Below are 25,487 nucleotides of genomic sequence, written 5' to 3'. Positions count from 1 at the left end.
ATAATCTCATAGCCTATAGAAAGGCAAATTATAAAGAAAGTCACTCTAATAAGTATGTGAAGTTTTAAAGGCAGAAGCAAGGTACTAAAGGGTTTTTTTTTTTTTTAGCTCTTAAAGATAGATTGCAAAGTGTGACATTTAACCGTACACAATGATTACATTTTGCTTCTAATCTCAGTTATTCTCTTTCAGGATTCAAACATGATAGCCTCACAATTTTTAGTTTTTAAAAGAAAAATATCTAAACATTGTTAAGCTATAAGACATTTTTATTACATCCTCAAAAACTGAGGAATTTTTTTCAAGTTTCATAAAAGAGCAATTTTTTAAGGACTTAGCTATAAATCCTGGGAAATAGAAGTTTCTGATGGAATTCTTACCACTGAAATTATTTTAAGTACAACAAAGTTACTGGTACCCACTATTGAAAGATCCCTTAAAAGCCAGCTGTCAACCAGGTGGTCATTCTTACAAAGAAAAGAATAAGGTATTGTTTCTTGTTCATATTTATTTTTGGCAAGTGATTCTGTGCTTGTCTTAATTGGTTAAAGGCCAAACATAGGTCCATAAGTTTAAGACATTGATACAAATCAGGCACACACACTCACATAAGCCCTGCAAGGAAACATATGTAGTTCTACGTAATTACAATTATATCCATCAATATTTATATTTTGCTGTCTGCATACAATAAAATTATTTGATACTTCATCTTAGTGAAGCAAATTGTGTACGTATTGGATAAATATATTATTATTGCTTAATTAACTAGATCTTAATTTTATCATTTTCCAATAACCTTTTTATAACCAAGGCATTTTTTTTTTACTTTTTTCTTTAGCTGGAATATTAGTAAGTTAATTCCTAGTATACATTTTACTGAATTTTGAGGTCACTGTAAGTTCCATATAAATCTAGTTTATAGTAGTCTTTTAGAGATTTATGTAATATAGTAGTAAATGATTTTTTCAGTTTGAATAATTTTAATAAAAATAAAAATCACAAGTATTAGAAACTATATATTTGACTTTTAAAAACAAGTTATGCTTGGGGCGCCTGGGTGGCGCAGTCGGTTAAGCGTCCAACTTCAGCCAGGTCACGATCTCACGGTCCGTGAGTTCGAGCCCCGCGTCAGGCTCTGGGCTGATGGCTCGGAGCCTGGAGCCTGTTTCCGATTCTGTGTCTCCCTCTCTCTCTGCCCCTCCCCCGTTCATGCTCTGTCTCTCTCTGTCCCAAAAATAAATAAACGTTGAAAAAAAAAATTTTAATTAAAAAAAAAAAAAAAGTTATGCTTAGTTTTTTAGTGTATTAATGATTGAATAATCGGTAATTTGATGTAATAAAGATAAAAATATGAAGCATACTTTCTTATCCCTTAATATATCTGAACCTGGCTTGGTAAATGCTAGATTATTTTTCAAATATTGTTATAAAATACATAATATACAATTAATGAATACTACAGAAAGGCATAGAAATTAAAATGGGTTCCTATCCGGGAAATTTACTGAAATGCTTTTTCTACAGCTTCAGTGGCCAAAAGACAGCACTGGAATGTGAGAAACTAATTTTGGTTTGTTTTAACGCCTCAGAATGTTACAAATTAATCAAGTGCTACTTAAAGTCTAGAACTCATTAACTTTATAAGTTTTACTTTTCCCATGACAGAGATTAAGTTATAGCATAAAGCTTCTTTAGTCTTTCACATCGATCAGCTTGCCATCCCCACTGTACAAGGGCCCTCTTATCTGCTATTTAGTGGGTTCAGTATGTAGGCAGCGATGTGTGCAGTGACATAAAAAGACTAGTTTACTGTTAGGCAACGCTTATATGAGACCAAACACGAACCCATCCTGGCTGTTTCTTCTGCAATTTGCTTAGGTAAAGCAGAAGAAAAAAATCTATAAACATACACATGCACACATACACAGGCAACATCCACGTATTCACATACTCACTAAAGAAAAAGCCAAAGTAGATTGTAATAAGCCTCTTATTTTAACAAATCTAAAAGGTAAGCTGTACAATGTATTTAAGGGCCACAAGGATACATAAGCCTTATACATTGAGTAAAGCTACCAGAGCCCTAACTAAACCCAAGTACCGACGAGTAACTGAAAGACATTTCTCAGCAGTATAGATATGCCAGCTTGTTCTTAGAAGAACAAACAAGTAAGTTAGTGATAAGATGGTATAAACAAAGCATTGTTTAAGAGTGTATATCCCCTATAAACTTAAATCAGTGTAAATATACAAGCAAAATGTAGTAGCTTTACATACATGTTTTTTTGTTTATATGTGTGCGTGTGTGTTTTGCTTTTTGTTTGTTTGTTTGTTTTTTTACTCTACATGGAGTAGCTGAGTTTATGGCATTTGTAGAACAGATTGAGATTTGAGGTGAAAAGGGAAACAAAATGAAAACTATTGAGTGAACAGCAGGGTCCATTTGATGTGATTATGAAAGATGTTTCTTTATTCTGTTTTTTTCTTTTGCAATCTAAAAACAGTAGCAGGGGGTTGCAAGCAGAGTTCATCATAGGTTGTCAATCACTGTCATTTAACATTTGCAGGGGAAGATGTCTTTATTCAAGGACAGCTGGGCAAATCAGAGACATAGATTTGCAGTTAGTAGCCTGTCCAGCCTACACTAAATAAACAAGGACAGGGCAGACAAACCAGCCTCACACATAAAAATATAATGGACTCCACTGACCTCGCTGCCCTCCATTCAGCTTCAATCCCAGTTGCATAAAAGCTTCACTGCCCACTTTCAATTTCCTTTAATTACCTACATGATGTAGATAAGAAAATGAACCTCACTTATAGTCAGTGATCACACACAGGAAATTAACTAGACAAGTTGTTTAAAATTAGAGAAGTAATTTGGAGGTAAATAGAGTGTCCTACTAGGAAAAAGTGGCTAGAAAAGGTTTTTGTTTGCTTGTTTGTTTTTAAGCAGGGACTTTGATTATTTTACTAGCTCTCTCTGCTGATCCTGAGATTGCTGCTTTTCTAATCAATCTAAACTAAGTTAGAAATCTCCTTTGTAAGTATTCTGAAACATCCAAAATAAAATAACCGAAGGAGAGAAGAGCTAATAAGTAAAGTGGTGAAACAAACATGCCACATTCTAAAGAGCTTAGAAAAATTGTGAACTAGAATTCCAGGAATAACTGATCATGGTTTTCACGGGAGGATCTAGCAGAGCAAGTGGGGATTAAATAGCAGTTGTCTTCAGCCAGTCTTCATTTCAGATTGCTTCTCAAGTCCATAATCAAACCACACATACACACACAAAATTAAATACCCAGAACGTTTTTTATTTACTCTCATGAATCTAAAATCAGTGTTTCCCATTTTATTCTTGGGATTCAGAGCACTCGAATTTTAATTAGAAAATACTGTAGGGTTTCAGAGTAATGTCACTATAATACTTCTTTGGAAAAGTTGCGTCAGGTGTGTAATATACATCTTTTTCCCCGTCTTTCCACAATACTTTGAGGTAGTTCACTGAGGTGTACTGAAAAGAGCATATTTCCTTATCACACACTGATGTGCTTTTGTGAACATTTAATTAATATGGATTTAAAAGAAAACTAATTGGAGATTGGAGATTAAAGCCTGCAATATCAAATCTGTGGTTCAAGAGGATACAATTCCTGAATACTTCAATTTGTCTCTTGTAGTATGAGAACATTGTCTTTCAAAGAACCAATGTTTTCTGTAATACAGTTACATAAAAATTATATGATTACTTGTATAAAAGGAATGTGCAACTACTAGTAAAGCATCAGTAAAAAAAAATAATCTTGTTTCTTTGAGTCATATTTAAGAATCATGATTTTTTTTTTATTAACATTTATTTATTTTTGAGACAGAGAGAGACAGAGCATGAACGGGGGAGGGTCAGAGAGAGAGGAAGACACAGAATCCGAAACAGACTCCAGGCTCCGAGCTGTCAGCACGGAGCCCGATGCGGGGCTTGAACTCACAGACTATGAGATCATGACCTGAGCCGAAGTCGGACGCTCAACCGACTGAGCCACTCAGGCGCCCCAGAATCATGATATTTTTAAAAGCAAGTTAATTAAATGTCATTTTAGTTAGTGAAGTACATTTACGTAATTGTAAACAAAGATTTACAACTGAAAACTGTAGAACACTAAAACTCAAATAATTGAATCTTGAACTTCAGCTTACATCTTGCATGGTATCAGATGGGGGGATCATTATTATAATAATAATTCCTAACATTTATAGCAAGTCTTATGGTTTTTAAGTGTTTCGTAAATGCTATCACACTGAATCTTCACACCAAATCCCAATTTAAGGTGAGGAATTTGGAGTTTAGGGAAGCTTAGTTACTCTGAGATGGTCGCATAGCTTGTAAATGCAGAGCTGAAAATCCACCTGTTGTATCAATTCCCAGATCCAGTGTTCTCCCTAGCACCTCACACCATCCCATACTACCCTCATCACCTACAGCATTTGTAAGGGGATTAATTACTTACTACATTCTTTGGACTCTCCTTTAATTCAAACACTGGAAGCATAAAAGGAGAAGATCCTCAAAGGAAGTAATAACTTTTGATGAGAACTCAGTTAATTATGGATAATTTTTAACTACAGAAACTATTATTGGTTTGATATTAATATGTATAAATCAAGTATCAATTCCTTTGAAGATCTCAAAAATATTGCATGTGTCAAATTTAATAATGAAAAATACATTACTTATCAAAAGTGTATATTAAATATAAAATCTGTGTAAGCATTCTAAATTGTATTTTCATCTAATAAGAGTAAATGTCCCTTTTTTTAATTCAAATTTGAACCTTAACTTAATCACTCCTACCTTCTTTATCTAAAACACATGATTTTTTTTTTTTTTTACTTTTAGTCCAGTCTTAAACTACTCAAAGACACCTTACCTGACTCACTGTTATTTAAACCTCTCCTTTCTTATCCTTACTTGTCCACTTTCATTTTATGTTATTTGTGGTCAATGTTGATTAAGGTCTGTCTCCTCCCACTGGACTGTCAAGCTTTGTGAGGGTAGGGATCATGTCTCTGGTTTTGTTCACCATTGTATACCCAACTATACTGTGTGCTGAATAGAAATTGGGTAAACAAATGACTCAGCACACTAAGATGTCCATTGTAGTTATTAAAATATTTTTAGTTTTTATTAAAGTTTAAAGTTTTTGGCAGAGAAATTAATCCTTAGTTTAGAAGATTGCTTTATGCATTGAGAAAAGGCATCACTGAATTAATTTTTTTTTAGTAAAGTCACTGTCTTTGGGTAATCTACAGTAAAGATCTCATAGTCCCCTTATTAGACTTAGAAGGATCTATCTCGTACACAACATTTTTTCCAACCTAAAATGTACTCAGCTGTTAGCAGACTCATGTGATACTGATACTGCTGGCAGTGAGCAAATTCCCAATCCTGGTGAAGCAGGGGATTACAGCAATAAATCGGGTAATTCAACCAGAATTGGCATGGTTTAGAGAACAGTGGAATCACATCGTACATGGAGTTTAAAGTCTAAAGTAGGCAAATACAACAAAAAGCACCGGTGATCAAATTTACTCCAAAGCACAATAAGCATGATTGTGAGTAGTCAGTCCTGTTCAGATATACTGCTTCTCAGTGAGGACAGCGGCACTATTTTTTCCTTTAGTATTGGGGAAGATCATTGTTTCTTTAACACCAAATGAAAGAGTTGGCTTGCATTAGAAGTCATGCTTTATGAAGATGTGTATCATGTGCATCTTTGGATGCTAGAATCACACAACACAGAAAGATGTTCACACTTTCAGAGGTATTTGGAAACTAAGACTGGGAAATACCCAGTTTATATTGCTGTCAATCAGTCAGTCCCTCTGTCTCTCCTTCCCTCCCTCTGTAGGTGGGGAGGGAAGAAGGTGGGTAATGTATGTAATCATATTATACAAGATTGTACTGGGGAAGTGGATTACTTAGATAATACTATGAATTAGTACTTTTAGCCAAAATCTTACTATCCATATAATTTTTCTTCATTTGGACTTTTCATATCATTTGTAAGCCTAGTCCTGTTTTCAACATACCCAAAACCTGGAGAGCCAATTCAATTTGCAGTATGAAAATAGCTATTTGATTTTCTTCTGATAAAAGATCAGAAGTTATGTTTAATGAACAGTAGAAAGAAATCTAAATATGAATAAAATGTTAGACCATGAAACAGGTTTAAGGCTGATTTCTTCTCCCTCCACCTCCACCCAACTATCTGTATTATTGCCCTCTCTTTAAGTGCTTGACAGCAAGCTTCTGCTCACTAAGCGTTCCCAACTTCTCTGCTATTAATAGCATCATCATTCTCTTCATCCCTGAGGCTTAAACCTCAGACCCCTCCTTATCTGTTTTTATGGATCTGCTCATATTATTTTCTCTGCATGGAATGCAAGGAATCTCTCTCCCTCCGTCCTCTTCTACAAATTGTTATAAGCCTAGAACAAACACTATCTCTTTTGGGAAACTTTCCAACACACCCAGTTCACTCCAGTGCTCTTCTCTGAACAACAGTATTTTATTCTACACTTAAAATAATTATTTACATAAGTTTTCCCCCAATATCATTTTAATTTCCTTGAAGGAAAAGGTCATGTTTTAGATTTCTGAACCATCTTCTTTCTTATCGGCTGTTCATTTCTTTTTAAATTCACTTGGAAAGTCTGTAATAGGTCGATAGTTACTGACAGGGATTTGGATGGAGCCCAGATATTATGTTGAGATGGGTCAGCCATCAGGTGATGATGCTTCAGTACTGAAATTCACCTGAAATCAAAAATAATTGTCATGTATAACTGGTCCTTCTTCAGCAAATGACTTCAGACAGAATAGTCAGGAAAGAGCTGACATGACCTATGAAAGGAAAACCAACATGACAGGGGCAAAAAATTATTAATTGTTAATATGCCAACATATGCTTCTTTACACAAAGCAATCCAAAAGAATGAAGATAGTGTTGAAAATAAGTGTAGAGTATCTGTGATATTTTTTTTAAAAAATTTTTTTTCAACGTTTATTTATTTTTGGGACAGAGAGAGACAGAGCATGAACGGGGGAGGGGCAGAGAGAGAGGGAGACACAGAATCGGAAACAGGCTCCAGGCTCTGAGCCATCAGCCCAGAGCCCGACGCGGGGCTCGAACTCACAGACCGCCAGATCGTGACCTGGCTGAAGTCGGACGCTCAACCGACTGCGCCACCCAGGCGCCCCGAGTATCTGTGATATTTTTGACTAATGCAAAACAAAATAAGATGAAACATGATTTTAAAATATTTATCTAGTTCATAACAATGTTTCAGATATTCACTTAAAATGTGTTTTAAATCAACTGACATTATTTTTAGACACATTTTTTTAGTCTCTTGGACTCACAATTTTCCCTCCCACTATAGAGCCTTTGTATATACTGTTCCTAGAACACTCCTCACTTCTCTCTTCATCTAGTTAATATCTGCTGATCTCTGTATCTTAGCTTATCTGCCTTTTCCTCCACGAAGTCTTTATGACTTTCCTAACTAATTTCTTGGCTAAACTCTCTTATGCTTCCATATATTTCTTGTTCATAGCATTTTTCACCTTATCTAATTTGCATTTATTTATGTGATTGGTTGAATAATGCATTCTTTCTCATTAGCAGATCGTCAACAAATATTTGTTTAAATGAATTTATTCCAGTTTTTGAAATAAGAATTTCCCTATTATTATAGTCTGAATTTTTATCATAAGTATATAACTATATTTTTAGTAGTCTCATATATTCTTAGGATACAGTAAAGGCACAGGTTTCTGAAATTGTAAGTCACGCAAACATAAATGAAGACATGTTATACATGGAGAGTAGAATACTCTAATTATTTCATACTACTGAATTCCAAATAAGAAAATCTTAAGGAGTTCCATCACATAGTTTTATTTCCTAGGCAAGAATTCTATGCCTATCAAATGCAAATCAAAAGTTATGTCAGACCCCTCCATGAACTTTAACTCTCTCCCCTGTCACTCTGACCCCGTCCATCGACAACTACCCATCTGCTTTCTGTCTCTGTGGATTAGTTTACAAATTCTAGAGTATGTACTCTGTTTTTGGTCTGGCTTCTTTCACCATAATTATTGAGATTCATCCGTGTTATGTTGAGTATCAATAGTTCATTCTTTTTATTACTGTTTAGAATTCCATTGTATGGATATAATGCAATTTGTTTTTACCTTCATCTGTTGATGGACATTTAGGTTTTTTTCTAATTTTTTGGTTTAAAAGTAAAGCTATTATCAACCATTGTGTGTGATCTTTGTGTGGACATATGTCTCTTTTCTCTTAGGTAAATCACTAGGAATGAAATAGCTGAATCACATGGTAGTTATATGTTTTAAATTTTAAGAAGATGTAAAACTGTTTTCCTAAACAAATATAACATTTTAAATTCGTGCCAGTTATATAGGAAAAGTTCCAGTTTTTCTACATTCTTGCCAGTATTTGGTATATCAGTCGTTTAAATTTTAGTCATTCTAATTTTTATTTTCCTAGTAACTAATGAGATTGCATATCTTCACATAAAGTATCTGTTAAAATCTTTGCCTGTTTTACACTGGGATGTTTGTATTCCCACTGTGAATTTTGAAAATGTATATATTCTGGATACAAGTCCTATATTAGATATATGCTTTGTAATTATTTTCAGTCTGAGTCCTGAATTTTAATTCTCAGATTTTTTTTATTTTGATGAAGCTCAATTTATCAATTTTTTTTATTGATAAAATTTTAAGTTATCCTATCCAAGAAATCTTTTCCTAACCCTAGGTAGGGTTTTTCTTCTGGAAGTTTTATAGTTTTAGATCTTATATTTAGGCCTATCATATATTTTCAGTAAATTTTGAGTGCAAGGTTACAATTGAATTATTTCATTTTGCTTTACTTTGGGTGGTTTTGTTTGTTTGTTTGTTTGTTGTTTGTTTTTTGTTTGTTGCACGTACATACCCAATTATTCTACTACCATCTCTTGAAAAGACTATTTCTCCACTGTTGCACCTTTCAAGCTTTGTCAAAAATTGTTGTCTAAATATGTATAGGTTAATTATTTCTGGACTCTGTTCTAGTCCAATACAACACTTTTGATTAGATAAGCTTTATAATAATAAGTCTTGCAGTCAGGTATTGATAACTCTTCAACTTTGTTTCTTTTCAGAGTTCTTGTGAATCTTAAAACCAGTTTGTCAATTTCTATTTAAGGGGAAAAAAGCCTGCTGTGGTTTTGATTGAAACTGTATTAAACCTATAGATCAATTTTAAGAGAATTAAAATATATCTCTCCATTTAGTTATGTCCTGTAATTTTTTTAGCAGTGTTTTGTAGTTTTCAGGTTTTGGGTTTTTTTTTTTTTTTCAAATTCACCTCTAGGTATTTCATATATATTATGCTATCATTTTTTTTTTCATTTCTGATTCTTGGTTGCTGATATACAGAAATATAACTATACAATTAATTTTTGTACACTAATCTTATATCCTGCAACCTTGCAAAACTCGCTTATTCTAGTAGTTTATTTTCTGGATCATATTGGATTTTCTACCTGGTTAATCATATCATCTACAAATGAAGACAGTTTTACTTCTTTCTTTTCATTGGGTTTCTTTTATTTCTTGCCTGATTGCACTGACTGGAACTTCTGGTGCAATGTTGAATAGAAATACTTAGAGCAAACACCCTTGTATTATTCCTGATCTTAGAGGGGAAGCATTCAGTCAGATACTGGTAAATATATTATTTGTAGGTTTCTCATAGATGCCATTTACTAGGTTGAAAAGGCTCCCTTCTTTTTTTAATTTGCTGAGAGTCTTAGTTAGGGATGCATGTTACATTTTGTCAGATGTTTTTTTCTGCATCAATTGAGGTGATTGTGTTGTTTTTGTTTATTAATAAAGTGAATTATATTAATTGATTTTTTTAATATTAAAACAATCTTACATTCAGTCACTTACTGTGCTCACATAGTTAGGTGTTCTGTTGTTGGGAACACATACACTAAAAATTTTTATGTCTTCCAGGAGAATTGACTTCTTTATCATTATGTAATTCCCTTCTTTATCTTACTGATAATTTTCCTTGGTTTGGTAACTTTTCCTTGGTCGCTCTGTCTGAAATTAATATAGCTACTCTTGCTTTCTTTTGATTAGTGTTAGCATGGTATATTTTTCTCCATCCACTTACTTATATATGTGTCTTCATATTTAAAGTTTCTTATAGACAACATACAGTTGATTTGTATTTTTTATCCACTCTGACAGTCTGTCTTTTAGTCATCTAGATATTGGCATTCAAAGTGATTATTGATACAGTTGGATTCATAGCTACATTTGCTAATGTTTCCTGTTTGTGGCCCTTATTCTTTGTTCCCATTTTTGTCTTCCACTCTTTTTCTGCCTTTTGTGGTTTTAATTGAGAATTTATATGATTTCATTTTTTCCTTTCTTAGCATATCAGTTATACTTTTTTTTTTTTCGGTGATTGCCCAAGTTTACAATATGCATTTAGTCCTACTCCCATTTCACTTTCTGTTAACATCATACTATTTCATAGGTAGTGCCAGTACTTTATAACAGCAAAATAATACTAGTTCCACCCTCTTGTTTCTTATATCATTGTTGTTATTTTACTTTATATATAAGCATACATATGTATATATATACATGCATACACACACAAGCATATATATTATATATATATATATATATATATATATGTGTGTGTGTGTGTGTATATATATATGATATGTACATAAACATACCTAATCAAATACATGGTTGCTATTATCTTGAACAAATTATTATCAGGTCAGTTAACAATAATAAAAATAAAAGCTTTACTTTATCTTCACTTATTCCTTCTTTCATGCTCTCCTTTCTTTATGTAGAAGCAAGTTTCTGACCTATATTGTTTTCCTTCTCCCTAAAGAACATCTCATAATGTTTCATGTAAGGGATTTTTACTGGCAACAAATTAACTTGATTTTTGTTTGAGAAAGTCTTTATTTCTCTTTTACTTTTGAAGGATAATTTTAAATGGTGCATTCTAAGTTGGTAGGGTTTTTTTCTTTCAACACTTGAAATACTTCATTCCACTCTCTTCTTGCTTGCATGGTTTTTGAGATGTCAGATATAGTTCTTAGCCTTGATCCTCAATAAGTTGTGTTTTTCCTCTGGCTTCTTTGAGGACTTTATCTGTAATCAGAGTTTGAAGATGATATGCCGAGGTGTAGATTTTTTTTGAAATGTATTCTGCTTGGTGTTCTCTGAACTTTCTGGATCTGTAGTTTGGTGTCTGAAATTAATTTGGGGGAAATTCTCAGTCATTATTATTTCAAATATTTCTTCTGTTTCTTTCTTCTTGTTTTGGTATTCCCATTATGCTTATGGTATACCTTCTGTAATTGTTCATAGTCCTTGGATATTCTGTTCTGGTTTTTCCAGTCTACTTTTTGAAGTTTTTGAAGATTCCATTGATATGTCCTCTAGCTCAGAAGTTCTTTTCTTAGCCATGACCTATCTACTAATAAGCCTGTCAAAGGCATTCTTCTTGTCTGTTACAGTATTTTTTTTCTTTAGAGTTTCTTTTTGGTTCTTTCTTAGGATTTTCATCTCCTTTTTCATTGCCCATCTGTTCTTATGTGCTGTCTACTTTATCCATTAGAGCCCTTAACATACATTAGTTGATTAGCAACTAATTACAATTGTTCTAAATTCCCAGTCTGGTAATTCCCACATCTCTGCCAAGTCTAGTTCTGATGCTGGCTCTTTCTGTTCAAATTGGTTAGGTTTTTTGGTTTTTGGTTTTGTGAGGGTTTTTTGGGTTTTTGTTGTTTTGTTATTTTGTTGTTGTTTTGTTGCTTTTTGATATACCTTGTAATTTTTTTCTTGATACCCAGACATAATGTACTCTGTAAAAAAATCTGCTATAAATAGGACTTTAGTAATATGCTGGTGAGTTGAAATCACATAGAACTATAGTTCTATGATTATGTCTCAGTCTTTTAGAGAGCCTATTCCTCTAGACTGTGACTTCACAAGTGTTTCTCAGTTTTTCTTCCCTCTTAGGTGGGACAGGATGGCTAGAGTGGACTGAAGTTGGGTACTTCCCTTACCCCAGGTCAGTTAAGCTCTAATAGTACCCTAGCAGGTTAGGCTCTGGTTAACTAGTTTCTATTGAGAACAAGCCTTTTTAAGGAGAACAGAGTTCTTGGGGCAACCGAGTGGCTCAGTCAGTTAGGCTTTCAGCTTGCACTCAGGTCATGATCTCTCAGCTCTATGAGTTCGAGCCCTACATCAGGCTCTCTGCTGTCAGCGTGGAGCCCACTTCGGGTCCTCCGTCTCCTCCCTGCCCTTCCCACATGCACACAATTTCTCTTTCTCTCTCTCAAAAATAAATGAACACTTAATAATAAAAATTTTAAAAAAGAAGAAAAACAGAGTTATCTGGCATAGTTCAAACTGGTTCCTTTCTCCTCCCCCTGCTGGAAACTCAAGTGGATTTTTCTCTCATCTTTACCATGGGTATCTGGTCAAGCTCCTGGAGGTAAATGTCACAATATTTTTGAGGACCCCTATAAGACTAGATCCTCCTAGAGTTTTTAGCTCTGAGTTGTCCACACTGATCCTCCAATAATTCATCAATTACAGCTCTTACTTCACCACTGGTGAGTCTATGTTTCTGTTAGCCATGACTCCCTGCATTTTCCTTTGTCTCCAGTTTTGGGGGCAACAATTCGTCCCATGTCCTCCCCTCTCTTATGAATCCAAGAAAAGCTGTTGATCTTTCAATCTGTTCAACTTTTTACTTGTTCTTAGGACAAAATGGTGGCTTTTAAGCTCCTTACATGTGAAACTGGAAACTTAATTTCAAATCATTTTATTTTAGTCTAATTTATTATTTTTTAAGAATTTTATTATTTTTTTATATAATTTATTGTCAAATTGATTTCCATACAACACCCAGTGCTCATCCCAACAGGTGCCCTCCTCAATGCCCATCACCCACTTTCCCCTCTCCCCCACCGCCCATCAGCCCTCAATTTGTTCTCAGTATTTAAGACCCTCTTATGGTTTGCTTCCTTCCCTCTCTGTAACTTTTTTTTTCTTTTTCCCCCTTGCCCTCCCCCCCCCCACCCCCCGGGCTTCTGTTAAGTTTCTCAGGATCCACATATGAGTGAAAACATATGGTATCTGTCTTTCTCTGCCTGACTTAATTCACTTAGCATAACACTCTCCTTTTCCATCCACGTTGCTACAAAAGGCCAGATTTCATTCTTTCTCCTTGCCATGTAGTATTCCATTGTGTATATAAACCACAATTTCTTTATCCATTCATCAGTTGATGGACATTTAGGTTCTTTCCATAATTTGGCTATTCTTGAAAGTGCTGCTATAAACATTGGGGTACAAGTGCCCCTATGCATCAGTACTCCTGTATCCCTTGGATAAATTCCTAGCAGTGCTATTGCCAGGTCATAGGGTAGATCTATTTTTAATTTTTTGAGGAACCTCCACACTATTTTCCAGAGCGGCTGCACCAATTTGCATTCCTACCAACAGTGCAAGAGGGTTCCCGTTTCTCCACATCCTCGCCAGCATCTATAGTCTCCTGATGTGTCCATTTTAGCCACTCTGACTGGTGTGAGGTGATATCTGAGTGTGGTTTTGATTTGTATTTCCCTGATGAGGAGCGACGTTGAGCATCTTTTCATGTGCCTGTTGGCCATCCGAATGTCTTCTTTAGAGAAGTGTCCATTCATGTTTTCTGCCCATTTCTTCACTGGATTACTTGTTTTTTGGGTGTGGAGTTTGGTGAGTTCTTCATAGATTTTCGATACTAGCCCTTTATCCAATATGTCATTTGCAAATATCTTTTCCCATTCTGCCGGTTGCCTTTTAGTTTTGTTGATTGTTTCCTAATCTAATTTATTATAATAAATATAAGTTGATGATTCTGCTCTTCATCCTTTTCTTACCTAACCAATCTTACCCCATTCCCCTTTTCCCAGCCCTGACTTATTTCTTCCACTCATCCTATAGATCTTAACTTAAATGTCATTGCTTCCAAGAGACTTTCCCTGACTCTCTAAAATAATCAGATCCCCAAGCAATGTCCCTTCAGCACTCTGTACTTACCATATCATTGTAGAACTTGTTTTTTTTTTTCCCTGAGGAACTCTCAGCTTCTGGTTTACTCCTGTGGCCCCAGTGTCAAGCATACTTTGTGATGCCCAGCAGGTCTTTTTGTTGATTGCATAAATATGAAGAGCTTTCATGCATTTCAGATATATTGTACATTACTAACTTGTGCCTACATGTTAATAATGGTATTAAACAAAGCAAAATTCTAAGGGGCATGATTGGTAACCTTATCATTTTTCTAAACCATGTTTTAAATGTCAATAGTTAAGCTAAGAAGTACATTAATTATTATACTTCTGGTTCAACACATTTCTCTCTCTCTCTCTCTCTCTCTCTATATATATATATGTATATGTATATACATGTACATGTACATATACACGTATATGTATGTATTTTTTTTTCCAGGATGCAGAAGAATACACAGATTTGCCAGTACGACACAATGAAGATCATATGAATAGCGAACTGGCAAAATGTCTTCCCTTTGAATCAAATCCTCATTCATATGATAGCCCTCACACCAAAGCACATCTCCTACTACAGGCACATCTCAGCAGAACCATGCTGCCCTGCCCAGATTATGACACTGATACCAAAACAGTCTTGGACCAAGCACTCAGAGTATGTCAGGTATGAGAGTCTAATACCTATATTTTCTCCCATCATTTGTTTTTTTTTTCCTGTTTTAGGATAAAATATACTTGCATTTAAAATATTTTATCATAGCATTGTTGAGAAAAACCAGGTAAATCAAGAATTTTCAAAGGAAAAAGCAAGTGTAAATGCAAAAAGATGACAATTTCAGTCATCCATTGGATGAAATTGAAAGTTGGACTAGTGCTTGCTTCAGCAGCACACATACTAAAATTGGAACAACACAGAGAAGATCAGCATGGCCCCTGCGCAAAGGATGACATTCAAATTCGTGAAGCATTCCACACTGGGGAAAAAAAAAAAAAAAAGAAAGTAAAAACTAAATGCCAGGTACTTTTCTCGGTACTGAATGAACAAGCAGAAGACTACCTGCTATTACGGGCTTTCACTTGAGATGGAAAAGACAATTAAAAATATAAGTCAAGAGGTGATAACTGCTATTTTTTTTAAAAAGTAATGAAATATAATAAGGAAAATATAGACAAAGATGGAAGGTTCCATTTTGCACTTTCTTGCTTACAAGGTGACATTAAAGAAAGAATTAAAAGCAGACAGTGAGCCATAGGATTTGAGGGGTATATTCCAAAAACTATAAAAAGCTAGTGCCAACTCTCTCATGTAAGAACTTGGTATAGTCAAACAAAAGTCACAGAGACCATTGTAAAAAAGGTGAAAAGGGGCACCAGAAATAGTCAAAACACAGTAGATGTGGACATTATAGAGAAAATGGGGGTAGGTCAAGGCAGGGAGTATGTAAACCATTAAGAATTTTGTACTTTCTTGGGGCCCTGGGTGGCTCAGTCGGTTAAGCGTCCGACTTCAACTCAGGTCACGATCTCGCAGTCCGTGAGTTCCAGCCCCGCATCGGGCTCTGGGCTGATGGCTCAGAGCCTGGAGCCTGCTTCGGATTCTGTGTCTCCCTCTCTCTCTGCCCCTCCCCCGTTCATGCTCTGTCTCTCTCTGTCTCAAAAATAAATAAACGTTAAAAAAAAATTTTTTTTTTAAAAAAAAGAATTTTGGACTTTCCTCTGAGAGGGAAGCTGCTATAACAGTGGTTTACTAGTGGTTATGTTAGTTATATCTATGAATACTTACCATAGTAATTAAAACTGAAAATTTTTCAAATATTTTTATTTAAAAATAACAATAAATACCCCATTATATGTTAACATAAAAATAACATGATTTTTCAGGAAAAGTATTTTTCAAGACAATAAAGAAAATTAGTGAAATGTGTAATTAATTACATTTTTGCAAATATCTTTAATGTCTAGCTTAATAGGAGTCAGCTAGATTCACATATCTTTTTGTAACAGTCTATTAAAATATGTTATATGAAAAAAAAAAAGTCATGAAATCTATGAAGAAAAAGCCAGCCTCACAGAGATACATAGTTCAAAAAAGGGAAGAGTATTTCTATAGCCTTTTCAGGTAATTGTGAATATTCTTTTTTGAAAGTACCTGAAAACTTGACCTGTGGTATTTCTTGAAGGTTAGTTGCAGTGTAGATTCTGAAACCCTATCAATGAACTTTTCATACCTTGAATGCTTTAAGGGTAGGCCTGAAATGATGGTGGCTGGACCTGATTGGTGTGTGTGAGATTGGCAAGAATATGTTCGTTCCTGTATTTTTTTTTTCCAGAACTAACAGAATATGCTAATGAACTAGAAAAGGGTTTTTGGGGGGCACCTGGGTGGCTTAGTTGGTTGAGTATCAGACTCTTGATTTCCACTCAGGTCATGATCTCACGGTTCCTGAGTTAGAGCCCCCACTGGGCTGCACACTGAGCATGAAGCCTACTTGAGATTCTTCTCTCTCTCTGCCCCTCTCCACCACTCGTGCTCTCTCTCTCTCTCTCTCACTCTCTGTAAAATAAAATATTTTTTTAGTTAAGAAAATGAAAAGGTTTTTTTTTTCCATAAAATGAGAAGCCAAAAATGATTCCAAGGCTTTTTTCCTGAGCAACTGGAAGCATGAAGCTGCCACTTACTGGGAGTAATTGGAAGAGGAGCAGGGTGGGGGGAGCACTCCTAAGCGATTGAGACTATGAGAGATTTGATTTTCCTCACTATACCTTTTTTGCACATTTCTGTAATGAAAAACATTTTTTTTTTAATTTTCAAAAAACTGAAGGTGTTTTTAAGATAGAGTAAATGAGTCTGTGAACATGGAGTTTACTTACAAAATTAAAGACTTGAAATTACTTAAGAATCTTTCCGGTTATGGAATGCTGCAAAATATTACAATTCCATTAGTCAATTCTACATGTATGTAAAATATCTGCATCTGTGTGTGACAAGAGGCCTGGAGAGAAGATCTAGAATAGTGTCCACCAAAAGGTTAATAGTAACCATCTCTGTAGCAGGATTGTGGGTGATTTTCAAGTTCTTCTTTATGCTTTTCTAAACTATTTGAATGTTTTAAATTTAGCTTCTAACATTGTTATTATCAGAAAAAAATTATATTATTTAAAAGAATAGGAATATTTCATTAAATAGAGTACACACAAACTTTCAGGAAGTAGGGAACTAAAGGTATAATTAACACACAAAATTTTTTTACATCCTTTTATAACCACCACATGGTTTACCTCTCTGATTTGCCACTCGATTTGTCATACTTTATTTAAGTTTATTTACTTATTTTTAGAGACAGAGAGAGAGAGAGAGAGAGTGCACGCAAGTGGGAAAGGGACAGAGAGGGAGAGGAAGAGGGAGAGAATCCCAAGAAGGCTCTGCACTGTCAGCACAGAGCCTGACACAGGGCTCGAACCACAAACCACGAGATCATGACCTGAGTGGAAGTCAAGAGTCAGACACTTAACTGACTGAGCCACGCAAGCACCCCTGTCACACTTTATAAACAAAGTTAAAGTTTCTAAACTTTAGATACTCATTTGTGAGTGGCCCTGGATACTCATTTGTGTTTCCTGTAACTGGTTTTTCCCCCTTCAAATATTGACCTGTTAATGAATCCAGGGGTTAGCAAGGGTTAGAGAGAAGTTATAAGAGGAATTAAATTTTGATGCTTGCAAGTATACTTATAGATGTACGTTTTATGTCATGTGTAAAAATTATATGATTATACTAATTTTTTATACTTTCTTTTTCACCACTTAGTCATTATGATCCAAAGACTATATAGTAATAGAAATTAGCGATTTCCAGAGAAGTCTATTTCTAAATTTGCTATACAGGAAAAGGATTGCATCAGATACTTTTATTCTCTATTAGATATTTTTACATACCATTTCTTGGGATGATATTTATATTTCTTGAATATGTTTGATCCTTGTGAATAGGATCTAAAGAGAAATAGTTTTCTTTTTAATTATAAAAGCAATACACTTCATTGTAAAAAATTTGGAAAAACAACATTAAAATTAGTCATTCACAGTAAATATTTCTTCATCCTCACAAATATGAGGCTCTTATTGTTAATGGATTTTAAATTTTTTTAATTAAAAACATTTAAATTTTTTTATTTTGAAACAATTTCAGACTTAGAAAAAAATTGATAAAAATAGTAAAATGAAATTTCTGTGTATCTTTTGCCCAACATCCCCTAATTTAACATCTTGCCTAAGTTCTAATCTAGTCTATTAGCTTGTCTGCAGACCTCATTCAGATTTTGTCTATTTGAATTTTATCTCACTAATGCCCTTTCTCTAGACCAAGATCCAATCTGAGATCCCTCATTGCATTTCATTTTTTTAAGTTTTTATTTTAATTCCAGTTTGTGAACATGAAGCGTTATATTAGTTTTAGATGTACGATACAGTTATTCAGCATTCCATATGTCACCTGGTGTTCATCATGACAAGTGCACTTCTTAATCCCCATCACCTATTTCACCCAACCTCCACCCATATACCCTCCTCCCACCTACCTCCCCTCTGTTAACCATCAGTTTGTTCTGTGTAGTTAAGAATCTGTTTCTTGTTTTGTCTCTTTCTCTCTTTCTCTTTTTTCCCCTTTGGACAATTGTTTCTTAAATTCCACATAACTATGAGTGAAATCATATGGTATTTGTCTTTCTCTGACTTATTTTTCTTAGCATTATATTCTGTAACTCCATCTATGTCATTACAAATGGCAAGATTTCATTCTTCTAATGGCTAAATAATATTCTGTTCGTGTGTGTGTGTGTGTGTGTGTGTGTGTGTGTGTGTGTGTGTTCATTCTTTGGGTAAATACTCAAAAGTGCAATTGCTAGATCATAGGTTAGTTCTATTTTTAACTTTCTGAGGACCCTCCATACCATTTAGCACAGTGGCTACATCAGTTTGCATTCCCACCAACAGTGCTAGAGGGTTTCTTTTTCTCCATATCCTCGCCAACACGTTTCTTGTGTTATTGCTTTTAGCCATTCTAACAGGTGTAAGGCGATAACACATTGTAGTTTTAATTTGCACTTCCCTAATGATGAGTGATGATGAGCATCTTTTCATGTGTTTGTTGGCCATCTCTATGTTTTCTTTGGAAAAATGTCTGTTCATGTCTTCTGCCCATTTCTAATTGGATTAGTTCTTTTGATGGTACTGATTTGCATAAGTTCTTCATATATTTTGGATACTAGTCCTTTATCAGATATGTCATTTGCAAATATCTTCTCCCATTCCATAGATTGCCTTTCAGTTTTACTGATTGTTAGCTTCACTGTGCAGAAGCTTTTTATTTTGATTTGGTCCCAATAGTATATTTTTACTTTTGTTTTCCTTGCCTTGGGGAACCAATGTAGAAAAAATTACTATGGCCAATGTCAGAGAAGTTACTGCCTGTGCTCTCCTCTAAGACTTTTATGGTTTCACGTCTCATATTTAGGTCTTTAATTCACTTTGAATTTATTTTTGTGTATGGTTTAAGAAAGTGGTCCAGTTTCATTCCTTTGCATATTGCCCTCCATTTTTCCTAGCACCATTTGTTGAAGATACTGTCTTTTTCCCATTGGACATTCTTTCCTGCTTTGTTGAAGAAACCCACATTGCATTTAGTAATCATGTCTCCTCAGTCCCCTTGAATTTCATGATATTGGCCATCTTTGAAGAATATGTGTGTGTGTGTGTGTGTGTATGTGTGTGTGTGTGTATACATATATATATATATATATATATATATGAAGAGAGAGAGAGAGAGAGAGAGAGATGTGTGTGTGTTTATTTTTATTTGTATATGTATTTAGCAAGAATACCACAAAAGTGATGTCTTGCACCCTCACTATATCATATATGATAGGCTTATGACATTGATGTTCTCATTACCAGTGAAATTAACTTGTACAATTGAGGTGGTATCTGCCAGGCTTCTCCACGATAGTTACTTCTTTTTTTTTTTTTTATAATTAGTAGGTATTTTGTGGGCAGATATTTTGAGATTTGAGATTATGCAATATCCAGTTTCCTATCATACTTTCCTACATTATTTTTAGCATCTATTGGTTAATTTTGCCTGAGGCAATTATTACTATTCTGATTTTCTATTTCCATTTTTCCCAGAATTCTGCTGGAATGAAGAACTTTTTCTTCTCCACTTACTTATTTATTTTATCCATCTGTTTATTTATATAAGTATAAACTCATGAGTGTTTGTTTTATTCTGTTGGGTAAAATCCATTGCTTTCATTATTTATTTTGCTACACAGATACATCTCAGCAACAACCACTGGGCATCTCACACTTGGCTCTGGTATCTCTCTGACATGCCCACATTATGTTTTTAACATAACTTGCAGCCTTCCCTCTTCTACTTTCCCTGTCTCAGCCTTGGAATTAGCGACTTTTCCAAAGAGCCTGGTTCTTTTTATTAGAGAATAATTTAGAGACTAAAATCTGGATCTTTGCTGACTCCATCACCACCTGGGTATTTTGCCTCTAGGCCCTCTCTTTGGGCAAAGCTAGGAGATACGAGTATGCGTACTCAGACGTATATCCGTTTGTATATCTGCTTATCTCTGTGTATATGTATATATGTATGTGAAAATATTTGTATTTATAAACCCATGAGTTCATTCTAATACCTACAATTCCAATCTAATACCAAAAGGTTCATTTTACTCTTCTTTTTTTTAATATGAAATATATTGTCAAATTGGTTTCCATACAACACCCAGTGCTCCTCCCAACAGGTGCCCTCCTTAATGCCCATCACCCACCCTCTCCTCCCTCCCACTCCCCATCAGCCCTCAGTTTTTTCTCATTTTACTCTTCTTTTTAAACTCCATCCCCCTGCGAGAAACCTGGTTCTCATTAATCAAAACATATTTACTATTTCCTCAATTCTACCATATTCCTAATGTCATTTTAGGATTACTAACCCTTTTTCCTGCAAAAATCAAATTTACTAGCTCGGGTGCAATAGTTGTGTATTGTTCTTTTTTGTCCCTGGAAGCTCAGAAGCTCTTTTTCTTTCTACACCTCTCACTTTTTTCTTTTGCATATTTTATCATGTTATTTTATAAACTATCTTAATAATTTATAACATTAAATATTTTTAACACTAAAATTTTTCCCAACATAATTTATTTTTTTTTTTAATTTTTTTTTAACGTTTATTTATTTTTAAGACAGAGAGAGACAGAGCATGAACAGGGGAGGGGCAGAGAGAGAGGGAGACACAGAATCTGAAACAGGCTCCAGGCTCTGAGCTGTCAGCACAGAGCCCGACGCGGGGCTCGAACTCACGGACTGTGAGATCATGACCTGAGCTGAAGTCGGACGCCCAACCGACCAAGCCACCCAGGCGCCCCACCCAACATAATTTCTAATGACTGCACTATATTCCTTCATATGAAGGTCATAGTTTATTTAATGAGTCCCTTATAGCCAGACATTGTGGTGGGATTTTCTTTATTAGAAATTACAAGTATTAGTTATGATCATCTTGAATGTTGAGTTGGCTAATCAGAAGCCACATGGTAAAAACAAATCTTTGTTGTAAAGAGATGGCAACCAGCCATCCTAAATCCTCTGATTCCTGCAATTTCTTGTAAGATTGTGATAGAAGTAAACAAGTCAGGAAAAGGAAAGAATATTACAGTTGCCAATGGAAATTTGGGGGTGAAAATCAAGAGTTGGTAAAATTTTATGTGGTGGCTGATTGACAGTTTTATTATTGTACCCTATTTTTCTCATTTGATTACGTGGATATTGTTGGCCTTAGAAAGCATTGGTTCACACAGTTTTCCAAGCTGCAGCCCTGCTGGCTGATTGAAAATTATACTCCTGCCCCCATGGGACATCAGCATGACCTTGTGGTCTATGCGTGGGACTCAATGCCACCAGCTCTTACCATAAATCCAGCTCTGCTCTAGTTTTAGTATAAGGTGTTAGGCAAGTCACTTAACCCCTCGTTTTTGAATAAGAATAACACCTTACAAGAATAGGGCACTAGTTAATGTTTATAAATTAAACAATTTAAGGACTCAAGGAAGTAGGTCTATTTTAGTACCCTTATTCATAGTAGCTCTCTTATTTCCTTGCTTTATCATAGTCATTTAACTCCAAAGTTAATATTTTTTAACGTTTATTCATTTTGAGAAAGAGATGGTGTGCAATTGGGGGAGGGGCAGAGAGGGAGAGCGAGAATCCCAAGCAGCCTCTGCACTGTCAGTGGACCACCACAAGCCCGAGGTGGGGCTCAAACCAATGAACCATAAGATCGTGACTGAGCCAAAGTCGAATGCTTACCTGACTGAACTACCCGGTGCCCCTAAATATTTTTTTAAGTTTATTTCTTTGAGAGCAAGAGCGCACACACACAAGGAGGGGAGGAGCAGAGAGGGGGAGAGAGAGAATCCAAGCAGGCTCAAACTCATGATCTGAGCTGAAATCAATAGTAAAATGCTTGACCAACTGAGCTACCTGGGTGCCCCTATAGAAACATACCTTTTATATAAGCCATCATTTAGATTATGAAAACTCTGTAGTCTTGACAAAAGAAAAACATATTTATGTAGTTGTATTTCCCTGCTTGAAGTCAGAATGTACCATACAGCCTACCTTTCCTTCTTATACCCATTTGAAATTATGTATCAAGGTCATTTGTGCCATTCTTTTGCTTTGAGGTGTTTTTGTAATGGCTCCTTTTAATATGTTACTGTTACTAGTATTTCCATTCTATCCCACTGAATAAAAATAAAAGTAAAAATTACTGTGCATACCTCACTTTTTAAAATCTTCTTAAAATGTTCTAATTTGTAAATTGAGTAATTACAGAATTGATTGTTCCTACCATTCACCTTTGAAATCCTCTTCTTGATCATGGTACTTGTAATATATATTTAAAATGTAGTAAGTGATATGACATACTTTCTGTGCTGGTTGCACCAAAGGAAAACTTTATGTTTTCAGCTTTTGTGAGAATATTACAAATAAGAAGTATCAAAAATTAAACTGACATGCCTAAATTTTCCAAATTTGACAGCAAAGCCAGAACTGCTGATGTCTTGATTAGCTCTCTGCTGTTTGTTTGGGTTTTTGTCTTGTTTTGTTTGGTTTGTTTTTTATCAAGACACAAAGAAATTGATGTTCATAGAAGTTAAATAACTATGTTACAGGTGATTTGTCAAGGCAGTCCATGCTGAAACCAGTGGAAATTCCAGGACTTCAAATCCTGATCGAATATCTCTGATCTTTTCTAAAAAGTGCTATAAGTCTTTACATTAAAGTCATCTTCAATTTTACTTAAAAATAAAATATTTAAAGTCATCTTCACTTAAATGAAAACTAAATACAATACTGAGCCAAATAGCATAAGAGTACAGGTTTATATCTTAGTCACTCCCACTACCTCCTGGATGGTATTTATAGCAAAACTTCCTAGGAATTGAATATTTTCAGGTGTTTCATGGAAAAAGGGAAACCCGGGCTAGAGGAGCCAACTCAGTGAGCTGAGAACCAGAGGACTATGTGTTTCAAAGTGTGACTGTGCTGTCAGTTTGCTGGGTTATTTGGAACGTTTAAGATGTTGCTGGTGGGAGGGGGGGGTGGGTGAGGGGAATTGAGGAGGGCACCTGTTGGGATGAGCACTGGGTGTTGTATGAAAACCAATTTGACAATATTTCATATTAAAAAAAAAAAAAAGATGTGGTAGACGACAGATTGACCTGTCAGCTAAGGCTGCTGCAGGCTAAATTTAAGAGACCAAAATCTCTCTGTGTATTTTAATATTCATTTTAAAGGACTTTAACATCAGTGCCTTTAAACACTGTAAGATTCTGTTATGAAAGAACACACACACACAAAATATGACTGTAGGTTGATTAGAAAGGTATATGGAGACATTTGCTTCCATATTTAAATGGCAATTAATGTATGTAAATCCCAAATTCTACCAGAATTATTTGGAGAATTGCACACTATCCCTGCACCCCACACCAAAACATCCAGTGTATAATGATGGCCCACAGGCAGACCATCTTTAACAATGAAGTGATAACTTTTCTTTGTCCTAGGCTCTATTCTGCTTGCTTCGCATTGGATTTGTCGCAATAGGTCCAATGAAGTAGTACAGTTATCCTCATTTTACACATGAAAACTAAGTAGTTTTCTCAAAATCACATCAAAAAGAAGAAGTTTTTAGCATAGTTTGGTTATTTGCAATAAAGGTATAGCTCACCATTTCCCTTTGTCCTGTAAGGATGGATGTAAAATTGTACTCATGATCTAGTCAGAATTTCTTTTAAAATATGAGAATTTCACTTTCTACTGTTTTTAAACTAAGAATTTCCACTAGATCATGAATAATATTTTTAATTAACTGTTCCCTTTATACTAAAATCACCTTCTTTTATTTACTTAGTTCCCTTTCAGTGGTCTGTAGTTCCTTTAACCAGTTCTAAGAGCAAGTTGTTAATATGGTTGATATTTGTAATTGCTGTATTATATCACATCACTCCACAGCTTCCAGTAGATATGCTGTTTGCCTTTTTTATATAACTGCTTATGCTGTTTCTCAAGTTTTTTATATCATTCTAGATAGACCAGTGAATTAACCATTTACTTCCCCACATTCTCTCTGAAAACCACAAAAATTGGAAACAATGGAGGAAAGACAGATTGCTGATGTAACCATCAAGGGAAGGAGAAATGCCATCATAATTACAAAATAACCCAGTAAAATAAATAAATAAATGTGTATATATGTATGTGTGTGTGTGTGTGTGTGTGTGTGTATATATATATAATACAATGTATTACATCTACATATGGACAAAAAGTACATATAATATATTAGTATGCATATATTTTAAATATACATGTTTTATGCATACTAGAACAAGCTATGCATAAGTGTACTATTAAAACACATATACACATATCTTATGTTTCTCTTTCATTCTTCAGTGCTGCTTAGGTTAGGTTCTTGGCTTCTTTCACTGGTTAATCACAACTAACAACTAATGGAGCTCCCCTAAAGGCAGACTTTGTCCATCACACTGATTCTTTTTGAAAAGCTTCAAACTTCTAGTAGCAATAAGCAATCTCAGAGATTCCTTGCCTCAAGATACAGAACTACCAATTCCCCCAAAATAGTAGACATCTCCCCTTTACTATCGAGGAAGAGTGGAAAGTTCTGTATTCTGCATACCAAGCAAGGCACATGTTTATATAGA

At 34.9% G+C, this 25,487-nt stretch overlaps 1 protein-coding gene and 1 non-coding gene across 4 annotated transcripts in view; both read left to right on the top strand.

Moving 5' to 3' along the window:
* Positions 1-25,487, top strand: part of ASCC3 (activating signal cointegrator 1 complex subunit 3) — a 368,562-nt gene that overhangs the window by 320,366 nt on the left and 22,709 nt on the right. For all 3 annotated transcript variants that reach the window (XM_043592007.1, XM_043592009.1, XM_043592010.1), the window contains exon 37: positions 14,627-14,851. In XM_043592007.1, the coding sequence (XP_043447942.1) occupies positions 14,627-14,851 (225 nt within the window). The remainder of the gene's footprint in view (positions 1-14,626; positions 14,852-25,487) is intronic.
* Positions 15,059-15,166, top strand: LOC122490633. Its single transcript, XR_006299178.1, has one exon. It is a non-coding gene; the product is annotated as a U6 spliceosomal RNA (small nuclear RNA).

Source organism: Prionailurus bengalensis, chromosome B2, assembly GCF_016509475.1.
Source record: "Prionailurus bengalensis isolate Pbe53 chromosome B2, Fcat_Pben_1.1_paternal_pri, whole genome shotgun sequence".
NCBI classification, from domain to species: Eukaryota; Metazoa; Chordata; class Mammalia; order Carnivora; family Felidae; genus Prionailurus; species Prionailurus bengalensis.
The sequence above is the reverse complement of the archived record's forward strand: the minus strand, read 5'-3'. Positions and strand labels throughout refer to the sequence as shown.